We start from the raw sequence: 22897 nt of genomic DNA on the forward strand, positions 1-22897 counted from the left end.
CAATTCCTATTACCTTGAAAACACTGGGCTCTCCCAGGCAGGTAATTCCTGTTCATATTATCTAGGGTCAACTAAAGAAGAAATTGAAGGAAACCAACTATAAAATCCATGTAGAAGAGAAAAATAAGCAGCTCTTCATCAACTGAAAATTAAAAGATTGATTAGCTCTTTATGTGCCCAGCTAAATATGCCATTTTAAACTCAAGGACCAAGCTTATCTCATGTTTGTTTTCTTCAAGTGGCTGCATATAAATAATGGCTACAGGCAGAATCTACTTCACAAGTGTATAATCTAGCCACAACCAAATCATAATGGCACCAAACTCATACCTTTTTACAAGAGGAAAGTTTTAAATTGACAGTAAATGAACTGTGACGTGAGAGGATGAAAAGAAAACACTCAGGATACAGACACACACAAACATATTCTGAAAGTGCTTCACATTACACTGTGCATTTACAGACATCGCAGGGACTGATGGACACAGAGTAGCAATTGTTTCCTTATCACCTCCATGCTTGATCACATGCCATCCTGTGCCATCCATTATATCACCTTAGGTCCCAGAAGACTCACAAGACCCAAGGCCTGTTTCTCACATGATTCCTTAGGATTCCGTGAGCTGCTGATGTTACAGGTCATGCATGGCAATCATTGGACCAATGCCACACAAGCTTAGATGTCCTCCACTCTCCAGTCAGAAAGAACACACACAAAATTCCTTATCAGACAGTTGGCAAGAGTACATGGAAAATGGATTTTCATGTCACATACATTAGGAGAAGATCCCTGCCTTCAGGGCAAAGTTTAGAGGAACAGCACATACTTACTGAAGACTAAGTGGATTCCAGAGTTGATCATTGGCTAGACTGATACTATTTTACATTTGTGTTACAAAAGGTGGATATTTAAGAAGAGTGAACATATGACCGTACATTTATGAGTGACTAGCAGACAACTGTTTCCTGAGTCACTCAACCTGGGTTTTACTGTCCTAAGACAAAATCTGAATTTAAAGAGACCAAAACTTTCAACAAAAAAACCACATATTTTTATAAAGAAAGATAAAGTCTCATAATCATGATTCTGTATGCTACTCAGGCATTGAAAAGGTACAGTCAATGAAATTACTTTTCACCATTGGTTTCAGGATACAAAACAATTAAAATTAGAACACGCTAAAAGCTGCACTATAGTTCATGACATCTGCATGCCACACAAAAAATCAAAATGTAGTATCACATAGGCTGATCATACTAGAGTATATTTATTAAATTCATCATTTATGATCACTTTGTTATAACTAAATTAACCCTGACATAAACTTTGACATTTTAAAAACAGAGAACATAACTGATTTTTCAACTATTTTACTTACATGTGTTTTTTAATTCTCATGCAGTGCTCATAATTAGGAGATACTACATATTCACCCTCACATTATGCTTATTAAGAACCAAGCTCAGAGGGTAGAAAAATGCCAACTTCATTTTCCATAAACTTCCCATACATATATTAAGCCACTGTTCTTCTAATTATATACTTATGGTACATTCTTCCGTAAAATGTATAACTGTAGTCACATTCTTCCGTAAAATGTATAACTGTAGTCACATAACCATTGTTATGACAAGGCAACAATATCATTTCAGATTACAACAAATGAGACCAAAAGTTGAAGAGACCACAGCATATAAAAGTCAAGAGAACACCATACACATTTCAATATGTTCCACTTTCCAGTCAAAAAAAAACATGCACAAAGTTTTCTTAGCAGATAGTTGTCAGAAGTGCATTAAAAAACTGGCTTTCAGGTCATATATGTTGAGTGAGGATCAATGCCATTGAGGAAAAAGAGCTGTGTTCATTATCTTTTAGGTCTGTCTATATCATCTATAGCTGCTAGAAGTTTTTGTCTTGCTTTCTTATTGATATGGGATCCCAGGCAAACATTCACCAGATTGGTCAGCTGCTTCGTTGAATATTCCTGCTCAAAGAAGAAAGGTCCAAATTTAGTACCCTAAAAGGAATGCATCTGATCAGTGCAACGAAAGAACAGGTGGATATTCAGGTGCAATGGATAGTTACTGAGCATTATAAATCAGTGAAAAACAGTGGAAATTACAGTTGGGACATGGAAGGCAGTTTGTTTACTGAGCTGTAATAGGAGGGAATAAGAATACTATAGTACACATTTGAAACAGTAAGCACTAGAATCTGTTTTAATATGGCAAAGCAATCTGACATGCGTATGCTTCTTACCGCTTTGATGATCACACACTTTACACTTGTTTCTGTAATAGTCTTTGTTATTGAGTCATCAAAATATACTGACATTTCAAATTTTTTAAATGCTACTGATGAAGTATTTTTCTGGCCCTCTACATTTTGTAAACACTTTAGTTAAAAAAATCTCCAACAACAGAACAACAACTCTTCTAAGATACAACAAATGAATAAGGTAACAAGGATCACAAAGTCAGGGAGCTGCACATAAAATTAAGACTACAAGTATCTTTTGCAATCCAAATCCATCTGGTTCCTGAATTTTAGATACGGAATTGGTAGGATGAGAATAAACAGGGATTCATCAGAAATTTCTGCAGACTGACTTGGTACTGGAGGTTGAATAGCAAGAGTTCAGATAGGGAAAGACAGCTGTGTACTATTATCTAATAAGAAAAGAAAATGTGTCTTTATTGAAGGTAACCACTAAATATAGTACAATTTCAAAATAGGAGAAAGAATTGATTTTAAAAACTTGGCAAACTGCTCAGCTTGTGTATCTGATCTCTGAGAGCACTTGTCCCCACCTGGTAAGTAATCTCATTTAACCACTCAGCACTCAGTGAGGATCCATTGTCAGTGATCACTGGACTCATCATTGTGGGAAGTTTCCGTCAAAGACAGAAAAGAGTCCCTGCTGCTGCTGGGGAAATGTCACTGAATTACAAATATCAATCAGTTAAAGTTCTTTCAAAGTACTAAGCTAAAAAAAAAAATCAGTCCACTATATTAAAAGAGGAAATCCAAAAAATGGGCATCATTCTTGCATCAAATAACGTATATTTAGAGCTGTGCCTTTCCTCCTCGGCTACTTTGTACTCTTTCCCAAAACCCTTTCCTCAGTACCAACCCAGAAGTGTTTACAGCTTACTTTACTAAATGGATTCTAGCAATATTAAGCAGTCTATCTGCATCTAGGTTTAACATTTTGGTTATCAAATGTCCGTGGAGCTAAACGTGGTGAAGTTTTTCTCAATCTGGCTTTCCTGGCCAAACTCATTAAAAATAACACATACATTCCTACTTTGCTTCTAAAGATCCGACACTGACTAAGAGTGGGGACGTTCACACAAGATTCACACCAATGTGAATGTTCTAGGCTAATGCATTTTATCTCTTTACAGTGTTAAGGCCAGAAAGGATGAGTCTGAGCAGGTATATACAAATAATTCTTTATTTTCTTACCCAAATACTTGACTTAGCTTTTACCCATGACATTCATAGGTTAAGAAAATGTAAATCCTAGAGTTATTAAAGCAATGAGGATGTGGTGATGATTTTAACACATGCCATATACAGAAAAGCTTCCCATACCAACCTCACTGAGTTGAACTGTGTCAAAAATTCGGTGTCCTACGTAACAATAGTATTTTTCTTTATCTATATAGTCATACAAAAGAAAGATAATCAAATCTATATTAAAGGTAAAATCTAATGTAAGATGCAAGTTAAGTTTAGCCATTTAAATATTAATGTCTTCAATCATCACTAATATGTGTCAGTGTGTAGGATGTTACCATTTCATCGTTGAGGAGTACGAGAAGGTTTGTATGAGAAGGTTTAAGTTACATAATCGATTATGGCTTATGAATCATTTCATTGTTTCTGTATTCAATCTGTCTCAGTATTTATCAACTTCAGCCTTTTCCTATAACACAGTTGCAGGAAAAACACAGCTAATGTCTTGGCTTTGGCTGTATTTCTAGATCATTACAGTAACAGTTCACAAAGGGCTGAAAAAGATTTGATGAGTCAAAGGGCACTGCTTAGATACAGTGCCCTTAGTCTGAATATGGCAAAGAATTGACCTAAGTAGTTTGTATTAAAAAAGCAAATGTTTCTTTATATTTCACTCTCATGATTTTGAGTTAAATAACACACCCAACAAGAACAGCACAAAGAAAAAGGAATAAAAACTTAATTAACTATTTTCCAGCTCTCACCCTGTGCTCTTTGATCCAGCGTTCCATGTCATTCTCAGTTAAGTAATAAGCTTTAATATAAGTTTCCACAAATTCTTTATCAGGAATGGGTCTAATATCTGTTAGTTTTTCAAGTTTCATTAAAAACTGTTGAAAATCCAATTGCATCAGGGCACGACCCTCATTACTGCACTTCTTGACATTGGCATATCTAAGATGCAAAACAATAAAAAAAATACATTATAGGATAATTAGAAACAAAAAACTGTCAGGTATTTGAAGTTTTCTCTAACCTATATTTGGACAGATTCCCCAGAAACGAGAGGGTTATAGGAAATAGAGAACATAAGCCTTGAGTCAGAAAGACTGGGTTGTGTTTGTGCCCTGTCATTTTACCTATGCGGGCCTCAGTTTTCTCATTTGCAAAGAGATCCAATGAGTTCAAGGCTCTTTGTTGTGCTACAGACCACGGATCTCTGTATTCAATCAACATAATTGTCTGTAAGAAAGTTAAACTGGTATTCCAGTTAATCTGGCTGCCAAGAGTTACTTTATAAAACTAAGCTTTGAATACTTCAAAGTAATCCTAGTTTTATAAAACTGTTCAATATTCAATGTAATGCAAAAGAAACAAATGAATAATTCTCCCACAAACATTCTGAAAACATAAAGAAATGTGTAAGCATGTAAGCATAGAAAGTATATACATATTTTTCATGATAAAAAGTTTATAGACCTATTCTGACATTCTACACTACTGAAACAGTGTGTTTTAAGGTGGACTAGTAATAAAGACAAATATACTAACCCTAACAATACAACACTTTATTACTCATTAAGTCAATGTTTCATTTCTTCAATCAATCATACAGAATATGGAAAATCCAACTGTGGGAATGAGGTACTTAACCTTAAGGAAAGTTGCAAGAAAATAAAAGCTTATTTTATTTAAAGTGACCAAGCTTTTTTTTTTTTTTTTAAAAAAAAGAGTATTTTATACAGAAGTATTACATATATTATTCACATTTCTACTTAATTAAACAAATTTATTTAAAATACTCTTCATTCGTGATTTTTGACACAGCCTTTTTATAATTTATAGCACTGCTGGTTTCAATACAGAATGCCACGACTGTTGTCAGCTTGTCACTGTCATCTTCCCACTTTCTAATACATTCTTTTGTATAACAAATGAGAACAAAAGAAAAATCAGACAAATGATAGTGTGAAAATTCAACTGATGTGCAATTCTAGAGCACTGTACAGGGTCTTTGAAATAGCTGTTTGCTTCTCAGGGATATTTCAGATGTATTACTGATCCTTATTTGTATCCTAGATGTTATGGGCAGAGTAAGCATGGTCTCTGAGTAAGTGGGAAAATTACTATTAATAGATCCATAACTTCAACACATTAAAGATTTATAGAGTTTACAATGATATGATGGTGATTATTATTAATGATGATATAAGGGTTATGAGGGCTGATTTTACCATCAGAAATCAGGAGTACAACCAGGCACGGTGGCTCACGCCTGTAATCCCAGTACTTTGGGAGGCTGAGGTGGGTGGGTTAACTTGAGGCCAGGAGATCAAGAACAGCTTGGCCAACATGGTGAAACCCCATCTCTACTAAAAATACAAAAAGTTAGCGGGCATGGTGGCACACACCTGTAGTTTCAGCTGCTCAGGAGGCTGAGGCACAAGAATTGCTTGAGCCCAGGAGGCGGAGGCTGCAGTGAGCCCAGATTGCACCACTGCACTCCAGCCTGGGCAACAAAACAAGACTCTCTCAAATAAAACAAAAAAAAGAAGAAAAGAAAAAAAGAAATCAGGGGTACATACGCCTTTAAAAACTGTGTGAACTTAGATAAGTTACCTAACCTCTTTAAGCCTCGGTTTTCTGAGACTAGGTTTTCTCATTGATAAAATAGAATCATACTACCTACCAAAGAGAGTTTATTTCAGGTTTGGCGATATAATCCTGTGAAATGTTTGGTTCAGTAAATAACACATAGTTAATGCTCAAAAAATGTTGGGTATAACAATCATCATCATCATCATAATTTTATTATTAAGTAATGTTAGTTTAACTTTCAGATAACCATTAGATTCTGCATTCCTCAGTCATCTACTAGCTGGTTCTATGCCACTAGCAACAAAAGAAAGCAGAGACAGAGACAGACACAGGGGGGTCTAAGGTTTCTTCTCTAATTATATCCCAAACTTGTCTGCTAGTTATTATTTCTACTTATTCTCTCCAACCATTAATACCGTATGTTATTCATATATTACAATTTGTCATTAAAGAAACAATGCTTTCATGAAAAACTTACCCTTCTACGATAGTTCGATTAGCCAATCGTATACAATGTTCCCAAAGTATATTAGACACAGGCAAGGGTATGCGAACTCTCTTAGAAACTTCATTTAGCCTCCTGTTAAACTGCTCAAATTCCTAAGAAGACAAATAGTAGCCGTTTGTGAATATCATTAAAATGCCACAATGCTTTCCCATAAAAATGGTTTAAATAAAAAAGATTTAGAAAGACTCAGAATCAAACCAAGTAAAATCAAAAAAGATAATGCCAAAGATAATTTGGACTTAGTATGAAGGCCTTAAAAACATATATGCACTAGTTTGAATAGATTATGTTATAGTACAGAGTACACTACATTTTATCGCAAAAGGAGTAAGTGTCATTAACTGATTAAACAATGTTAACAATGTCCAATGTCTCAAAATTTTCTATGGTTGTCAGTACGGATTAATAGAGCTGAACGACCTAATTTGGCTTTAAAAATATCTTCAAGAAACCCAGTTTTAAAAACATGGTTTGACATGCGTTCAGTTCAGAACTATTTGTGATTTGTATCTATACTCTTCAGAGTGCAATCTAATAAATTATCATTTTTCCTAAACAGTTTTTAAAAGTAAATAATTATATGGGTTGAGGATGCCTTATCTAAAATGCTTGGGGCCAGAAGCATTTTTGGACTCTAGATTTTTTCCAGTTTTGGAATATTTGCATTATACCTACTGGTTGAGAATCCCAAATCTGAAAATCTCAAACCAGAATTCTGAAATGCTCCAATGTACCAGTTCCTTTGAGTGTCATGCTGGCACTCAAGAAGTTTTAGATTCTGGATTATTTCAAATATTGGATTTTTGAATTTGGGATGTTCAACCTGTATACCAAATGATTAAAAAATCATACTCTAGCTGCAAATTTTTAGTACAACGGAAACAATAAAATATAGTTTCTATTACCTATAGAAAAACTGAATATTTTTATTGTCTTTCATGACATGATCATACTAAAAATATAAATACATATACCTGATTTAGACAACTCCAATAATTAGACGGAAACAGCAGAAGGTTTAGCCTTCAATGGATGTGTTTTTGGTCTCTTTGGACTATTACTATTTAAATATACTCGTTTACAGAAGTAAATGCTGTTGACTGTTCCCTGGCAATATATTTCAAATATAAGAAGACTTAAAATGACATTTTTCTTTAGTTACCTGAATAGAGAAGCTACACAATGTTTAACAAGACTGACATGTGTTCAACTTTTCTAATAACACACAGGAGAAAAAAAAATCTAATCTGATCACCACTCAGGCTATCATATAATGACAACTGTGTTATCCTCTGCTCTTTTGCTACTTCCTAAATCACAATTTTTCTTGCTATTTTTAACAATTCATTGCTTTTAATTATTAAAAAGAAATGGATTGTCAATTCACAAAATTTACCTTTGAAAATCAAAACTATATAAATAATTGCTCTTTATCTGTTGTTTCGTTTCATGGATCTAGGAGAGTAGTAGTATTTGTTACTGTATTTATGCATTTCTTAAACTGCTTTGGATTTCAAGATTCATAATTCAATATTTTTCATCAATATTTTATTTAAAAGATAAAGCTATATGTATAAAATGCTTTCTGTACAAAATAACATTCTACTTATTGCTAAATTAAATGCTCAAAAATACTTGTTATAAAATGAATCATACAAACATTTCATTTTGCTTATGATTCTTTTGGGGCAACATAAGCAGACTGTTTAGATTTAGATGCTTAGACTTAAAAAAGTAATAGAAAGAACAAAACTTATCACAGATAATTAACCTTTATGCTTAAAGAAGGCCTTAAGCTGCTAAAAATTGGGCTCAGGTTAATAATCTGAGTAACACGAGTTCTTTCTTATAACTGGAATAACAAATAACTGAAACAAGCAGCCTCCTCATAGCATGTGTATTTGTTGAGCACAGAAGTCTTTTTTTCTTGCACCCCTATAAGGATCATGGTTAGTATGTTCTATGGTCTGAATGTTGTATCCTCCTTAAATTCATATGTTGAAATCCTAATCCCAGGGTAATGGTGTTGGGAGGTGGGGCTTTTTAAAAGTGATTAGGTCATGAGGGCCAAGCTCTCACCAAGGGAATTAACACACTTATAAAAGAGCCCCAGAGAGCTGCCTTGCCTTTTTTACCATGTTAGGGTACAGCAAGATGACATCTGTGAGAAATCAAACCTTCACTAGACACCAAATCTGCCTGAGCCTTGATCTTGATCTTGAACTTCTCAGCCTCCAGAACTGTGAGAAATAACTGCTCTGCTTATAAGCCACCTAGTCTGTGGAACTTTGTTGTAGTATCCTAAAGGACTAAGACAGCATGTCATAAAAAATAGAACCATTTTTTCAAAAACAGAATTGTTAAAAAAAAAAAAAAAAAGGTATCATTATTTATAAATTACATTCATCTTTTACATTACAAATGAAAATACGCAACTGAAATCTCCGGGGTGCTCTAGAAACCAAGTTATTTCTTTGATTATCTTTCAAGGTCAACGGTCTCTGAATTCCAGAGTGGCAAATATAGAGCACCCTTGGTGTCATTCCCCGCTAAGATCTCTATGGAAACTCCTAGCAATTGCTTACTGATGTTGGCACAATTAGTCCCGGAGTCTGGAGACAGCCTCACAGTCTTCAACCTAGGCCTCCAAAGGGGACTATAAATTGCTGGGAGTTGGGTGACTGAAGGAACTCCATTACCATCTCCATTTTAAATCTATGGCTCTGTTCATTGGTTCTCAGCTGTCCTAGGCTCTTATTTATTGACTTGGTCTAAGCAGGTAAGAATGATTGTGTAAATGAGATTGAAATAAGGAGGTTAAGAAGGGACAATTTTCTTTTCATTTACAAAAATGAAAACAAATTTTTCCTGAAAGTTACTTTCATTTTCTCAGATGCTCTTTCCACACCTTATTTCCTTACTTTCCTCAGCCCTCATCTCCAGTCTCACCTTATCAGGGTCCTTCTCTGAGCATGACAAATACATGGTCTTCCTCTTCCACCCACATCCTGTCATTCTCTCTCTCTTCAGATGATTTTGGGTTTTTTTTTCACAGCATTATTCATCATCTGACATTATATCTCAATTTATCTGTTTACTGCTATCTCTGCCCTGGCATGTAAATTCCTTGAGGGCACATAAGTTCCTGAATTCACAGCTATACTGCCAGCACTTCTATCAGCGTGTGACACATGTCAGGTGATCTACAGAGATCTATTCATGCATCAATGAAAAAAAACCACAATTCTTTCCAGGAGACGTATAAACACAGGTCATTGGCTCCAAAGAGGTGTTTGTATGACACACTGCAAAAGTAGTGTGATTTTTACCCCGAATAATCAGAGGCATGGTCTCTTGCTAATGAATATTATGCTAAACTACAGAAATAATTTCTAATTAAACAGAAATATCTTCGTGTCATTATAGTGATGGCTACTGAGATTACATAATATGAAACTCAGCCACGACATACAACAACTCAAAATGGGAAATTAGTGAACAAAGCTAAAAAAATCTATGACGTATTCTTAGAGCTAATAGAAGACAAATTCAGAAAGTCAGCCTATTTCAATTCAGGGGCTTTAATACCACAATGCTAGAAATGTAATAACTATAATCTTACTATTTTAGGCCACTGCAATAAAGGAACACTTCTCTTAGTAGATTGATCTTTAGCAAAGGTGCTTCCCAGAACACTTGCCTTTAATAGTGCATCTACATATATATTGTGCTGTGACATAATTTCTTTTACATCCCATTTCACATTAGCCATGAGGAGCAGCATCTGTTCATAATCAAGGGCTTTACCAGCTACAATCCAGTATATTGGTTTGCGTAGTTCACTGGCGGTTGAGACTGTCTGAAATAAATTTCACAGAAATGAAAACAATTATTTTCTAAAAGTATCATATTGATAAACAATACTTGCCCCTGTTTCCAGTATATATCATATCTGAAAATAAAACATTATATATTTGGAGATTTAAATTATGAAAATAATTTGAATATTTGAGTGAAGGCAAATGCCTTCACTCAAAACATAATTTTGAGACATTCAATAAACTTGAAGCCATTGACACTGCAACTGTAAAAGAACTAGAGAGCTTCATGGAGCCTAGCAATTGCTTCTCAAATTCTTCCACTTCTGTCCATTTCCACTCCCACTACATGATGTCAGGATTCCACCATCTCTCCCCTGTAATACTGCAGCAGCCTTCAAATTAGTTTCCCTGTCTCTAGGACTGCCGTCTACAGTCCTTTCTCCACAATGCCCCCAGAAAACTCTAAAACACAAACCCAACCATGCCACTCACCTGTTTCAAACCCTCCAGGAGCTTCCATGCCCTCCAAATAAAGTCCAACTCCTGAAGCAGGGTGCTTTACATGCCGGTGGCTCCTGCTGATTGCCCCAGCCATCTTTCTCATCCCCAGACTTCCTCCCTACTCCAATGAGCTTTCCTCAGCTGTTTGCATGCACCATGCTCTTTCTCACCTGCAGGTCTTCACACATGCCATTCCCTTTGTCTAGAATCCATCCCTCATTCACCCTCTCTACCCTGCTGGTCCAGTTTAAACATTACTTCCTCTAGATAGCCTTTCTAGATGACCTTCTCCCACCCAGAGCCTCTCCCCTTCTCCAGTCTGGGTTAAACACCCTCATGGCACTTTCCCCTTACCACAGTACTTACCATGCTTTATTTTAACGGTTTTCACTGATGCTCTCTCTCTCTCACTAGTCTAAGAGTTACATGAGGTGCTCAATAGTATGTATGTAATGTAGGAATTCATGAGTGAATAAATGAATATTTTATCTGGCTCTCCTGGGGTTTCAAGACTGACTTCCAGTTAAAAAAACAAACAATCTAAATAATCTGTGACAGTCCTATTTTCCTCACAGTTGAAATGACATACAAGACCATGTCTGACCTGAGAATAGAACTGCTGAAGAAAGGGCTTTTTGACTGCAGGCATCACAGCATCCAGATGTGGCTGAAGGAACTCAAACTGTTCAGCCAAGAATACCCTAAAGGGAATAAACAACCCACTGTGTAAACAAATTGTGTAGGATTTAGAGCCTGTCATGCTTTCGTATAAGTATTTTTTAACATTTCTGAGCAAAACTTTAACAATAAAAATTACTTTCCACTTTAGTGGACGACCCTGTACTACCACTTGACATGTTCATTTATAATCTACACAATAAATAATGCTGAGTTTATGACTGAATGGAAGTTGAGGTGAAAGAAGAACAACTTCAAAGGAGCCAAGCAGCTTACAATGAGGTGTAGAGTCATGTGCTTCAAATGTAAGATGTGAGCCCAGAGTAGCAGGTTGAAAAAAGAACACAAGGGTATTTTTTTAAAGGATTTCTTTTAAAGATCTCATTCAGTTATATACAACAGACTCTTGAAATCTCAGATTCAATATCTGACACTTTTCAGAAGTAACCCCAACATTCCTAATAGGCAGCAGACTGTAACTTGGCTGAGTATCACAGATGAATGACTGACAGGTGCCAGAGGCTGGGTACAGGAATGGGAGTCAGTGGGCTGGTGAAGGAGCCTGGACTACTGCCTGCAGATGCACTGCATCCAGGCACTGTCTTTTTCTGCTTTTTCTTACTAATGCAAAAACTCTTACGTTATATTGGACTACATTTTATAGAAATGCCAAAGAAGTTATATGCATTAATTGTATTACTAACTTTGGGGATTTATAAAGCTCAGGAAGCATTCTTATTGATGTCAAGGGTCACCTATACTTAACACTAAATTGACAATGCAACTACAGCTTCCCCTAGGATCATAAGTCATCAATAGGAAAATATGAAGCATAGTATAATGCTTTTTAAAGTTGTACTTAAAACATGGATCATGTTGTTAAAGACTGAAAATTAAAAAATTTCCTTCTTTCCATTTCTATAACTGAAAAACCAACCATGCAGTTTAAAAAAATCAATTGGTAATCTGTGTTAGAATATACTTCTCAGAAACATACAAGGGACATTTAGAAGTGGCAGATGTATGCAGCTAACTAGAAGTCTAATTAAACAATGCTTCTTTTATAAACTTGCTTAAATATTTAATGGCAACGCAACTGTTTTGAACAACTTACAAGGATTCCGTGGCTACCACTCTTTCTGCCAACCCATACAACGTATCCCCAGATGTCAAAACCACTAGGTGACTGAGGTGTGGACTTGGCACCTTCTCCTTTCTTTCTTCTGCTGCTGTGAGTGTGGCAGTAGGATCAGCTGAAACTTCCTGAAAATACAATACATACACAACCTGGAATAACAAATCTAACAGTAATAAACCACGTGATTTTGAAAAAACTAGAATTAAAATACTCTTGGGGCATATGTTAATTACATTTAGGTTCAGTTCCTTTTATCCTGCTTTCATGTTTGTAACTATTGGAACCTTCTTTTTAATCCTAAGTGAGAATAAGCCTACATGATATCATCCAACTCTACATGCTGCCATCTGTGCATGACCTAAAGTCTGTCAACACAAGGACTCTTTATGAATTGACAGATGTTTCATAGTGACAACAGTGAGATGGCCCTCAAGAACTTGTAAATGAGAGAAATATGATTACCCCTTGAGAACCACACTGATAAATCCAAAATTATGGTTTGATTAACCATCTCACACCCAAATTTTAATGAAGGTTACCTTGGTATATAATCTCAAGAAGGCAGGACTAGAATGAAGTTATAAACTAGAACAGAGCCAACTGTATTGTATATGTCTGGGGACAGACTACTGATAAGAAGGAAGATGGTCAATGTGAACAAAGGAAAGGGATACCCAGGAAGCAGGGTGTGCCGGGCTCTTCAGCACTGTTCAGGAGAGAACCACTGATTCAGTTACACAGCCGTCTAGTCAACAGGAGTGATGCAGTCTAATTTGTGGTCGGGAAAACTTCATCAGACTTCAAATTTCTCAGTTTTACTTTCATCTGATGATATACTCACTAGAAATCTTCTCATTACTAATTTACCTTTCTAGGTATTCTGATGCCAGGCAAGGAATGCCTTGGATATGAGTTATGTACATTCTTGGACTTCATATAAACATATCCTATATTGTAAACAAACAGGTTGGCAAAGGAAGAGTTTCAAAGATACACTTACTCAACTTCTCCTCAATACATAGCAAGGGACTCATTTTTTACTAAGCTCTTAGCAAACAGTTAAAAAAACAAAAACACATTTCAACTCACAGGCACACTGGCCACCTTTTTTTGCCAGGAGGGTGGGAATATCTTGAGATCATGGGTAAAGATGCACAAGGCTGGCTACTTGGAGTAGCTGACAGAGTACCAGAAGACTGCCAGCTCAAGAGTTACCAATCACTCCAAATATTTCAATATTTAACTTAATATAAACTTATTTTGGTGAATAAGTTTCCCTTTGTACAGCGAACATGAAAGAAGGCTGTTTAGAATACTGGCATCATCATAACAGTTATTTGAATAGTTGCTGCATTACACCTCAGAGAAAGAGACTTTTAATTATTGTTTTCTGGGGCACGAAGGAGAGAGGTCAAGGTAGTGACACTGCAGGAATCTTAACATCACTGATGACAGTATAAACCAGAGTCACTTCACTGTGAAGGCCATTAAGAACTTTTATAACCAAATATATTTCTAATAACAATGAGCTTGAATTACAAATGGTCATTATACTTTAAGTATAGAGTTTTGCAGTACTGACATGGCAATGAATTCCATTCATTACATTTTTTAAAAAATTCCATAAGAGAAATTTACAACAAGAAAAAAAAATAGAATAAAAGCTATGTAAGGTAAGCAATAGCTCATAGTACAAAAATGCTAATATGTTTTTTAAAGTTAACCTGAATACAAGTTAACCCCTGCCCCCACTCAAAGTTTTAAAATGTTGATTGAATCATAGAATGACAGAGTTAGAAGAGACGCTAAACATTATATAATACAACCTCTGCAGTTTATGTACTACTTTCAGTATGGAAAACACTCCATGGTTATCTCTATTATGGAGTTTCAAGGTGAGAACATATGAGTAGGCAGATAGCAAAACTAAATGTTTAAATGCAAATAAAATAGCTTTAAAAAACCCCCAAAGAAAATTTAGCACCAAAATTGCATGTAAACGCATCTAATAGTGTACAAAATATAAAACTAGATTACTTTTTAAAGCAACTTGATAGTAACAAATCTCCAATTATTTTCCATATGAATAAATGAGACATCAAATGCATATGTATAATTTACTCCTATAAATTTAGCAAAATGCAAATAAAAATTATAAAACTTTTCAAGTTAGAAAGTGGTGTAATTCTTTAGTTCTGTTTTTTTTTTTTTTTTTATTTCCTACCTTCTCCTAAAGACAGTGTCTCTTTTCAATCTCTAATTACTCAATTAGCATTTAAAAGTTAGTTTGGGAATAACTGTGCTTCCTCTAGGGAGAAGCAGGATCATGGATCCATGCAAGTTAGTTAATGTCATATCTCCATCATTCATTTCCCTCTAAAAAGGAAATAACCCTACTCCAGCAGAAAAAAAAAAGAATAAAAATTCACAAAATTAAATACTGTTTGGCACCAATTGGTTGTCTATGCTATTTAATTCTAGTAGTTATTGATAAGAAACAAGTAAGGAACCTTACAGTCATTCATGACTCCCCTTCTTCCTCACCTTCCACATCCAATCAATCACTAAAACATGCCTAAACAGACACCTCTCTTGTTTGTTCCTTCCCGACGTTACTATTTAAACAGGTCACAGGCTCCTTAGCAGTCTTGACTGGACTATTCTAAAAGCCCATGAATAGAGAGCTCTGTCTCTAGCTTCTCCTATTTCTATGCCAGTTTCCACACAGTTAACTGAATGATTTTTCTACAATACTGATGTCAACTTTTCTCAAATAGAGATGTGATCATAACACTCCCTGGTTTTAAAGCCTCAATCCAACCCTTCCAGGAAAAAGTCTAAACATGTTACCATGCTATTATCTGTTTACAACTGACTCTAGCCTAAAACACTGTTCCCCAAAATATCTTCCCCCTACTAGAAAATAAACTCTACATATGGGTAGGGAGTTTCGTCTGGCTTCCCCACCTTCCCCTACAATTGTATCCTTAATTCCTAGAACAGTGCTTGGCACCATATATACTGTTCAATAGACAGATACTAAATAAACATTTGTTCAATATGGGTGGCTCACTCTCCTATTTCCTTTAGGGATCTTCTTCAATGTTCCTTTCCAGAGGGATCTTCTCTAACTGCCCAAATAAAATTACACCCTTTCTCTCTCTGTCCTTCTCACCTAAGTTCTTCATTGTTTGCAACACAATCTGATGTTAAATTAGATCTTCATTTATTCCTTAACTGCCTCCTCCACTCCAGGGACCATCAGTCTACCACAAAGTACCTAGGCATGCAATATGTATTGTTGAATGAATTAGTAATAAAGATAGCTATCCAACTATCTTGTATCTCATCCTGTACCCTCATCACATAGCTCGTTTTCTGTCTGCTTCCAATACCTCTTAGAGTGCTCTCAATTTTCTTCTTAGTTCGGAGTTGTAAATACCTATTTCAGAACAAGTCAAAGAATGGTGAGGAGACCTAAAACTCTGAAACATGAAAAACGAATAAAGGAACTGGGAGAAGAAATGACTCACTTGGGCAAAATGGGTGGCTACTCAAAGTGGTCCAAAAGAGGCAGAAATAGAAATAACAGAAAATAGTTCAAGAGAGAAGCATATATGGTTACATCATAACAAAGCACATTCTATCAGGCAGACTTAAGGCAAGCAGGGCTGCTTTAGGTGGTTATGAGTTCCCAAAAAAAACATCCCTGGAGATGTTCAAGCAGAAGCTGACAGTTACTAGGTATGTATGAATGCTGTACAGGTTAAATGAGCACAGATAAGTTTCCTTTTATGAGTAAAAACTTGGAAGATTATACACCAATAGTATAACAAAACCCTTTCTAAGCATCAAACACTTCTGCTTTTAAAATATTGTATAATTAAGCTAAATCTGATATGAATTTTCTGACAATATTGTACAATCTCAAACTCAAAATAGCTAGCTCAAGGATCCCCACGAATACCACACACTTATAATAGCAGTTACTTTTAAATTTCATTCTTTTGGATTAGATATCATATACACAATATAAAACTAAAAGTTTCTTTGAATTTAGGTACTAACTAGTTAATTAGGGATAGAACAGAGAGGTGGCTCTAGAAAATAATGGAAGGCAAGGAGAGGGTATATCTATAGTCCGAGAGAATACAGTTATCTTTCATATGACAAGAGGAGCCAAAAGCATTTACCTAACTACCTCCTTAGTGCCTCCAACACAAATGCACTGAGTTCCCTTCTACTCAGGGAGCTCTTTCACAAAAGCATTCTTTAGAAGATCACTGGAATTGTTGCCCCCACTTCAAAAGGCTTTCATTAAAATACCTTCCTTTGTTCCCAGTTGTATGCCTGGCATTTGAGGCATAAAATTTATGATAATTATTTGCTTAAAGACTAAAGTTCTGTGTTTATATTTAGGAAAATACGCTTGAAGAGAGCAAGAGAGTCAGGAAAATGTCAAGCTGACATAAATAAATGGTACGTGCTTACTGCACACTTAAATAAAAAGCTCCTAAACTGGCTGTTTCAGTTTACAGAAGTACAATAAGTAAAGGATATAACCCTTTAAAGACTGAAAAATGAAACCTTAACCACCTTTATTTTCACAGTGAGAGTCATATTTTTTAGCCTTTCCTACCACCAATGTACCACTACAAAGAGAATTCATATTTATGATTTTTTCTGGACAAATTTAAAATACTTTTTATTATCAAAGATTTAAAGTTGGCTAAAGGCCCGGGTGCAGTGGCTCATGCCTGTAATCCCCGCACTTTGGGAGGCTGAGGCAAGAGGATCACCTGAGGTCAGGAGTTCAAGACCAGCCCGGCCAACATGGCGAACCCGTCTCTACTAAAAATACAAAAACTAGCCAGGCGTGGTGGTGACAGCCTGTAATTCCAGCTACTCGGGAGGCTGAGGCAGGAGCATTGCTTGAACCTGGGAGGTGGAGGTTGCAGTGAGACAAGATCTTACCACTGCACTCCAGCCTGGGTGACAGACTGAGACTGTCTCATAAGCAAATAAATAAATAAGTTGGCTAAAGGTCTTAAAGCAAACAATTTAGTTAGCATAACCAAATGGATAACTAAAAATTCAACTTTCTGCTGTCACTATCGCGTATACCAGCTTCCTTTCTTACTTTTCCTATTAGACAACTTTTCTTAAACTTTTATTTGATGTGACAAATTTTCTTAGTTTACATTGAATTTACATGATAAATTATTTCAGGTGGCACTTTTAAGACCACAATGATTCTATTTTGCCTTTTACAGCTTAAAGAGAAGTAAAACTTAGAATATCTATATGGAGAAAATAAAATTACCAAAAAAGTATTTATTAAGATTTTAACTGACATGCAAGAGAAATATAAGGAAAAATATTACTTCCATCTAGTTGGTTTCAGATTGATTAAGCTATAAATTATTTTAGTAGCCAAAGAATGTATTGAGTAGCAAGAGATCAATTAATGTACTCTGCCAATGTAAATGCAAATTAATGAAGGGAAGAAAATACATACCAGCTTAAAAAATCCTGAGATCAAGCAAGTTCTAGTAAATGACAAATATATTTTCTAAAATAACAAACCAATGTTTATCAGTATGAGTAATAATTCATTATACACTATGCGGTAAAAGCTGAGGCAGAAATCCATATCTTAAGGGTCAAATCTAGAACTGGAGTTTGATGATCACAAGACAGTAGCTAGCAGGGATGACACAGAAATGCCAGGGTGAATGGCCCTAGTGGTAAAATTTGGCCCATCAATCTTGGGACTTTCAGTAAGAACTAAGAAAAACTTTAGCTGTGGACTAAGAACTTCAGAATAAGATTTGATGCTCAAGGTTATACTTAAGTATCAAGAAGAATCAAAATTGAAACACAGAAAACTGCAAGTGGGGCTGAGACCAATGGATTTTACAAAACAAAGACTAAAAAAAGAAAAGAGAGAAACAAAAAGGGGGGTCAAATAAGGAGCCTTGACTCTGAAATTGAAGATCAAGGATTAAACAAGTATCAAAACCAAAAAAACAAGCCAAGTTATGCCAAGAAACAAGAAACTCAGGGACTGGAGTATATTCATCTACTCTATGAACATTTACTGAAGCAATGCTATGTGCCAAGGTAAGTGATATGACTATATTTTTAAAAATGAAGGATCTCCAAATGTTAAGAGAGAAGGATATCAGTTATTTCTTCTGCCCAAACAGCGCTCACCTGAGATATCAGTACATGCCTCACTCACATTATTTACATCTCTGCTCAAGATCCCCATCCTATCACTGCTTCAGTTTCATCTTAGTACTCACGAGTATCTGACACTATGTTACACATTTGTTTGTCTCTCTGCTCCAAAAAAATACAAGTTCGAAGAGAGGAATTATCTCTTCTGTGGACTGATGAATTCCCAGCTCTATAACAATGCTATAACAATTGTTGCAACAGTATTTCTTAAAAGAATTAATAATCATGGCTTTATAAAAAGCTTCAATAACAGAGGTATGCACATAATATAGAGCTTATGAAAAAGGAGGAAAATGATTGCTTGTTTGTGTTAGGTTGAAGGAATAAAGGAAAAGTCAGAGAAGCCTGGGGTTAAAGTAGATGTGGACAAACGTCTGAACAACATAAATTTCTGGCTACAGTGACCAACCACAAGAAAAAAAGTTTTTCTCATTTTAAATGCTTACGTTAGCTGAAACAGTACAGGAGGTCAACCCTGTGTTGCTATCTAACCTATCTTCTTAAAACATGTATTTCATCCTGTGACAACAGTCAAGAACCAGGCTCCCTACTACACAGCAAACTAAACCCAAACTTTCTCCTTGAATTTCAAAGCCGTTTATAAAGTGTCCCAAACACTCTCTGCAACCTAACTCTGCAGCATATACCAGTGTCCCAATCATAAGATCTGTCAAACTTCGGGCTGCACCCACCTCAAGGCCCTTGCTCACCCTGTGTACCTTAATTCAGAGACTTTTCTCTTTCCCATTAATCCTATGCCTGGTCTTTGAAGCCTAGCACAAGTGTCACTTCTTCCTTTAGTCCTCCTCTGATATTAGTTTTTCACATAAACCTTTCTCTTCTTTGAACTTGTGCTAGACATATGCTCAATATCATATTCTTTTATGTATACTAGTTTCTCTCTGATCAGACTATAAGCAACCTCTGTTTTACTTCCTATATGCACTCATTTAATTCTGAAGACTCAGCTACTCAATACATACAGACACACATTTATACGAAATTGATTGAATAGCTAATTTCCATTTTATATAATCCAAAAGAATTTATTCCAATTCGTTACTTACTAGATCAATAAGGCTTTCTTGTATTCTGTTTAGAGTTGTTCTTAGTCTGCTACTACTAAGGCCGAGTCCTGTTGATTCCAACTGAAAAAGAAAAAGGCTTGTTATATCATTCTAAAGATCATCTTGCAAATGTTACATCTTCAAATTAACCAAGGTATTTGATGAGTTTTCACTCAGATACTTAGCCTTCAGAGGGTTTCCAAATTGCATTTACAAATTCTAGCACATCAAGCAAAGGAGTCAAATCTCAAGGGAACCAAAGAAACATTTACCTGTGTGCATTTACAGGACACACTAACATCTGTCAATCTTAAGAATTATCAGGAGAGAGTTCTCCAGAACTTCTTTCTCACGAGTCATTATTTTTAGTTGCAAAACTTGATATTTTAGATAAACATATTACACTCTGTTGTATGTAAGGTATGCTGTGCTGTGTTCATGTGGCAGCATAACAACATAAAGTTATTTATATTTTTTTCTTATTTATACAAATTGGCGATAGCTTAACTCCTCATTCAAAAATCAATACAATTTTCTATTAGGCTTGGTAAACATTTCACAGTATAGATAGAAATCTATTCACTACAACAAAGCCAAAGCATTTATAAAAACCTTCACACAAGAGCATAAATGAGAAGGGTAAGAATAAGACATGAAAAGCCAGTTAGTCAGCTCCTTGTGTGATGATTCCATTGATGAAAATAAATTTAATTTAGAGGTAATCATACATAGTTAAAGGCATTTGGAAAAATGTTACAATGTTCTCTATGAGCCAATAAATTTCAAACATTATTAAGAGTAAGCTATAAAATGTATGTCATTAACACAGTCATAGAAATTATGTATGTATGACTATGTGACTATACACACACACAAGCATACATGAACATTTATTATTCCTCTTCCTCTCCCATTTGAGATACAAGAATGAGAAATTATTTACACGTGTCAGAGTCTTAATGTGAAAATAGTTGTGCCATAACACTGTGCAATAAAACATGAACTTTTATATGCTAATTTTATAATATTTAATACATTTTATTTTCTCCAGGTTTTATAAACTTCACTAATCCATTTTTCTTCTATTTTCATTAAGGTATTATTTATGTATAAATTACATTCAGTCCTTTTAAGTATACAGTTTGATGAATTTGGTAATAGCATACAATCTCACAACCAGCACCATAATAAAGATAGAGTTCCCTCCCCCTTAAAAATGTCCTCATACCCTTTGCCCTTATCCGCTTATCCCCTTATCCCCTTCCCTCACCCTTAACCCCTGACCTGCTTTCTCTCACTGTAGTTTTTGCCTTTTCTAAAATTTCATATAAATGGAATCACATAGTACATAATCTTTTGTGTTTGATGTGTTTTACTCAGAATGCTTTTGAGATTCATCCGTGTTGAGTCTGGTGGTATTTTGTAGTGTTTTATTGCTTTACTGTATTTAGTAGTATGGATACAGTACAATGTCTTTACTTGTTCAGTTTACTGATTCGGTCAATTAACATTTGGGTTCCAGTTTTGGGCTATTTGAATAATGTCACCATGAACATTCATGTGTGTGTCCTTGTCTGGACATATATTATTTTCACTTCTCTTGGGTAAATAACTAGAAATCGATTTTCTAATTCATATACTAAATATGTTTTTAACCTTATAAGGTACTTCCACGTTGTTTTCTAAAGTAGCTGTACTGTTTTCATTTCTACACACAATGTATGTGAATTCTATTTGTTCCATGTCATGGACTAAATGTTTGTGTTTTCCCTCAAAATGCATGTTGACACCCTAACCCCTAATGTGATAGCATTTGGAGATGGGGCTTTTGGGAGATAAAATCAGCTTTAGCTGAGGTCATGAGGGTGGGTCCCTGGTATGATGGGATTAGTGCCATTATAAGAAGAGACACTAGAGAGCTTACTATCTCCTTCCACATGATCAAAGGAAAGGCCATGTGAAGACACAGGCAGAAAGCAACCATCTGCTAGCCAGAAAGGGTGCCCCCATCAGAAAATGAATTGGCCACCACCTTGATCTTGGACTTTCTAGCCTCCAGAACTGTGAGAAATAAATTTCTGTTCTTTAGCAGCCGAGTCTATGCTATTTTGCTATGGAAGTTCGAGCAGACTAAAAGACTCCACAAACTTGCCAATTCTTAATACTGTCAGTCCTTTTAACTAGCCATTCTAGTGGTTGCACAGAAGTATTGCAATGTGCTTTTAACATGCACTTCTCTGATGACAGTGATGTCAAACATCTTCTCATGTGCTAATTAGCCATTCTCATACCTTCTTTTGCAGTGCAGATACCTGATAAAATCTCTTCCCATTTTTTAAGTGGGTTGTTTTCTTATTGAGGAGTTGTAAGAGTTGTTTACACTTTGTGTAAACATGCCCTTTTTCAGTATGGTTTGCAAAATTTTCTCCTGGTCTGACTTGCCTTTTCGTATTTCTGCCTCTTTAGCAAATGTTGTTAACCATGAGGAAGCCCATTTTATCAATATTTTCTTTTATGCTTCATGCTTCTTGTGTCTTTTCAAAGAAGCATATGCCTAACCCAAATGTCACAAAGATTTTCTCCCAGTTTTTTCTAGAAGTTTCATAGTTTTGGAACTTCTTTAGGTCTTACAAACAATGGTTATTTATATTCTTGTGTATGGTATGAAGGGGTTGAGGCTTTTTTTTTCTTTTCATACTTATATCCAAGTGTGCCCACACCACTTGCTAAAAAAACTATTTTCTCTAATGAACTGCCTTAGTGGTCTTTTCAAAAATCAATTGATCATGTAAGTGTGTCTATTTCTGTTGCACTGATCTACCGTTAGGCCAGTACCACACTTTATCAATTACTGTAGCTCTGGAGTAAGCCTTCGTG

General features: G+C 35.5%; 1 protein-coding gene across 2 annotated transcripts in view; it reads right to left on the reverse strand.

Moving 5' to 3' along the window:
• Positions 1–1029: 1029 nt before the first annotated feature.
• The window catches only part of VPS50 (VPS50 subunit of EARP/GARPII complex), a 128136-nt gene continuing 106268 nt past the window's right edge, over positions 1030–22897 (reverse strand). For both annotated transcript variants that reach the window (XM_054495329.2, XM_054495331.2), the window contains exons 22-28: positions 20021–20101; positions 12687–12835; positions 11499–11595; positions 10273–10431; positions 6543–6664; positions 4231–4420; positions 1030–1988 (exon numbers count right to left, since the gene is read on the reverse strand). In XM_054495329.2, the coding sequence (XP_054351304.1) occupies positions 1869–1988; positions 4231–4420; positions 6543–6664; positions 10273–10431; positions 11499–11595; positions 12687–12835; positions 20021–20101 (918 nt within the window). In that variant the 3' untranslated portion in view covers positions 1030–1868. The remainder of the gene's footprint in view (positions 1989–4230; positions 4421–6542; positions 6665–10272; positions 10432–11498; positions 11596–12686; positions 12836–20020; positions 20102–22897) is intronic.

The sequence above is a fragment of the Pongo pygmaeus genome, chromosome 6 (assembly GCF_028885625.2).
Source record: "Pongo pygmaeus isolate AG05252 chromosome 6, NHGRI_mPonPyg2-v2.0_pri, whole genome shotgun sequence".
Classification (NCBI taxonomy): Eukaryota; Metazoa; Chordata; class Mammalia; order Primates; family Hominidae; genus Pongo; species Pongo pygmaeus.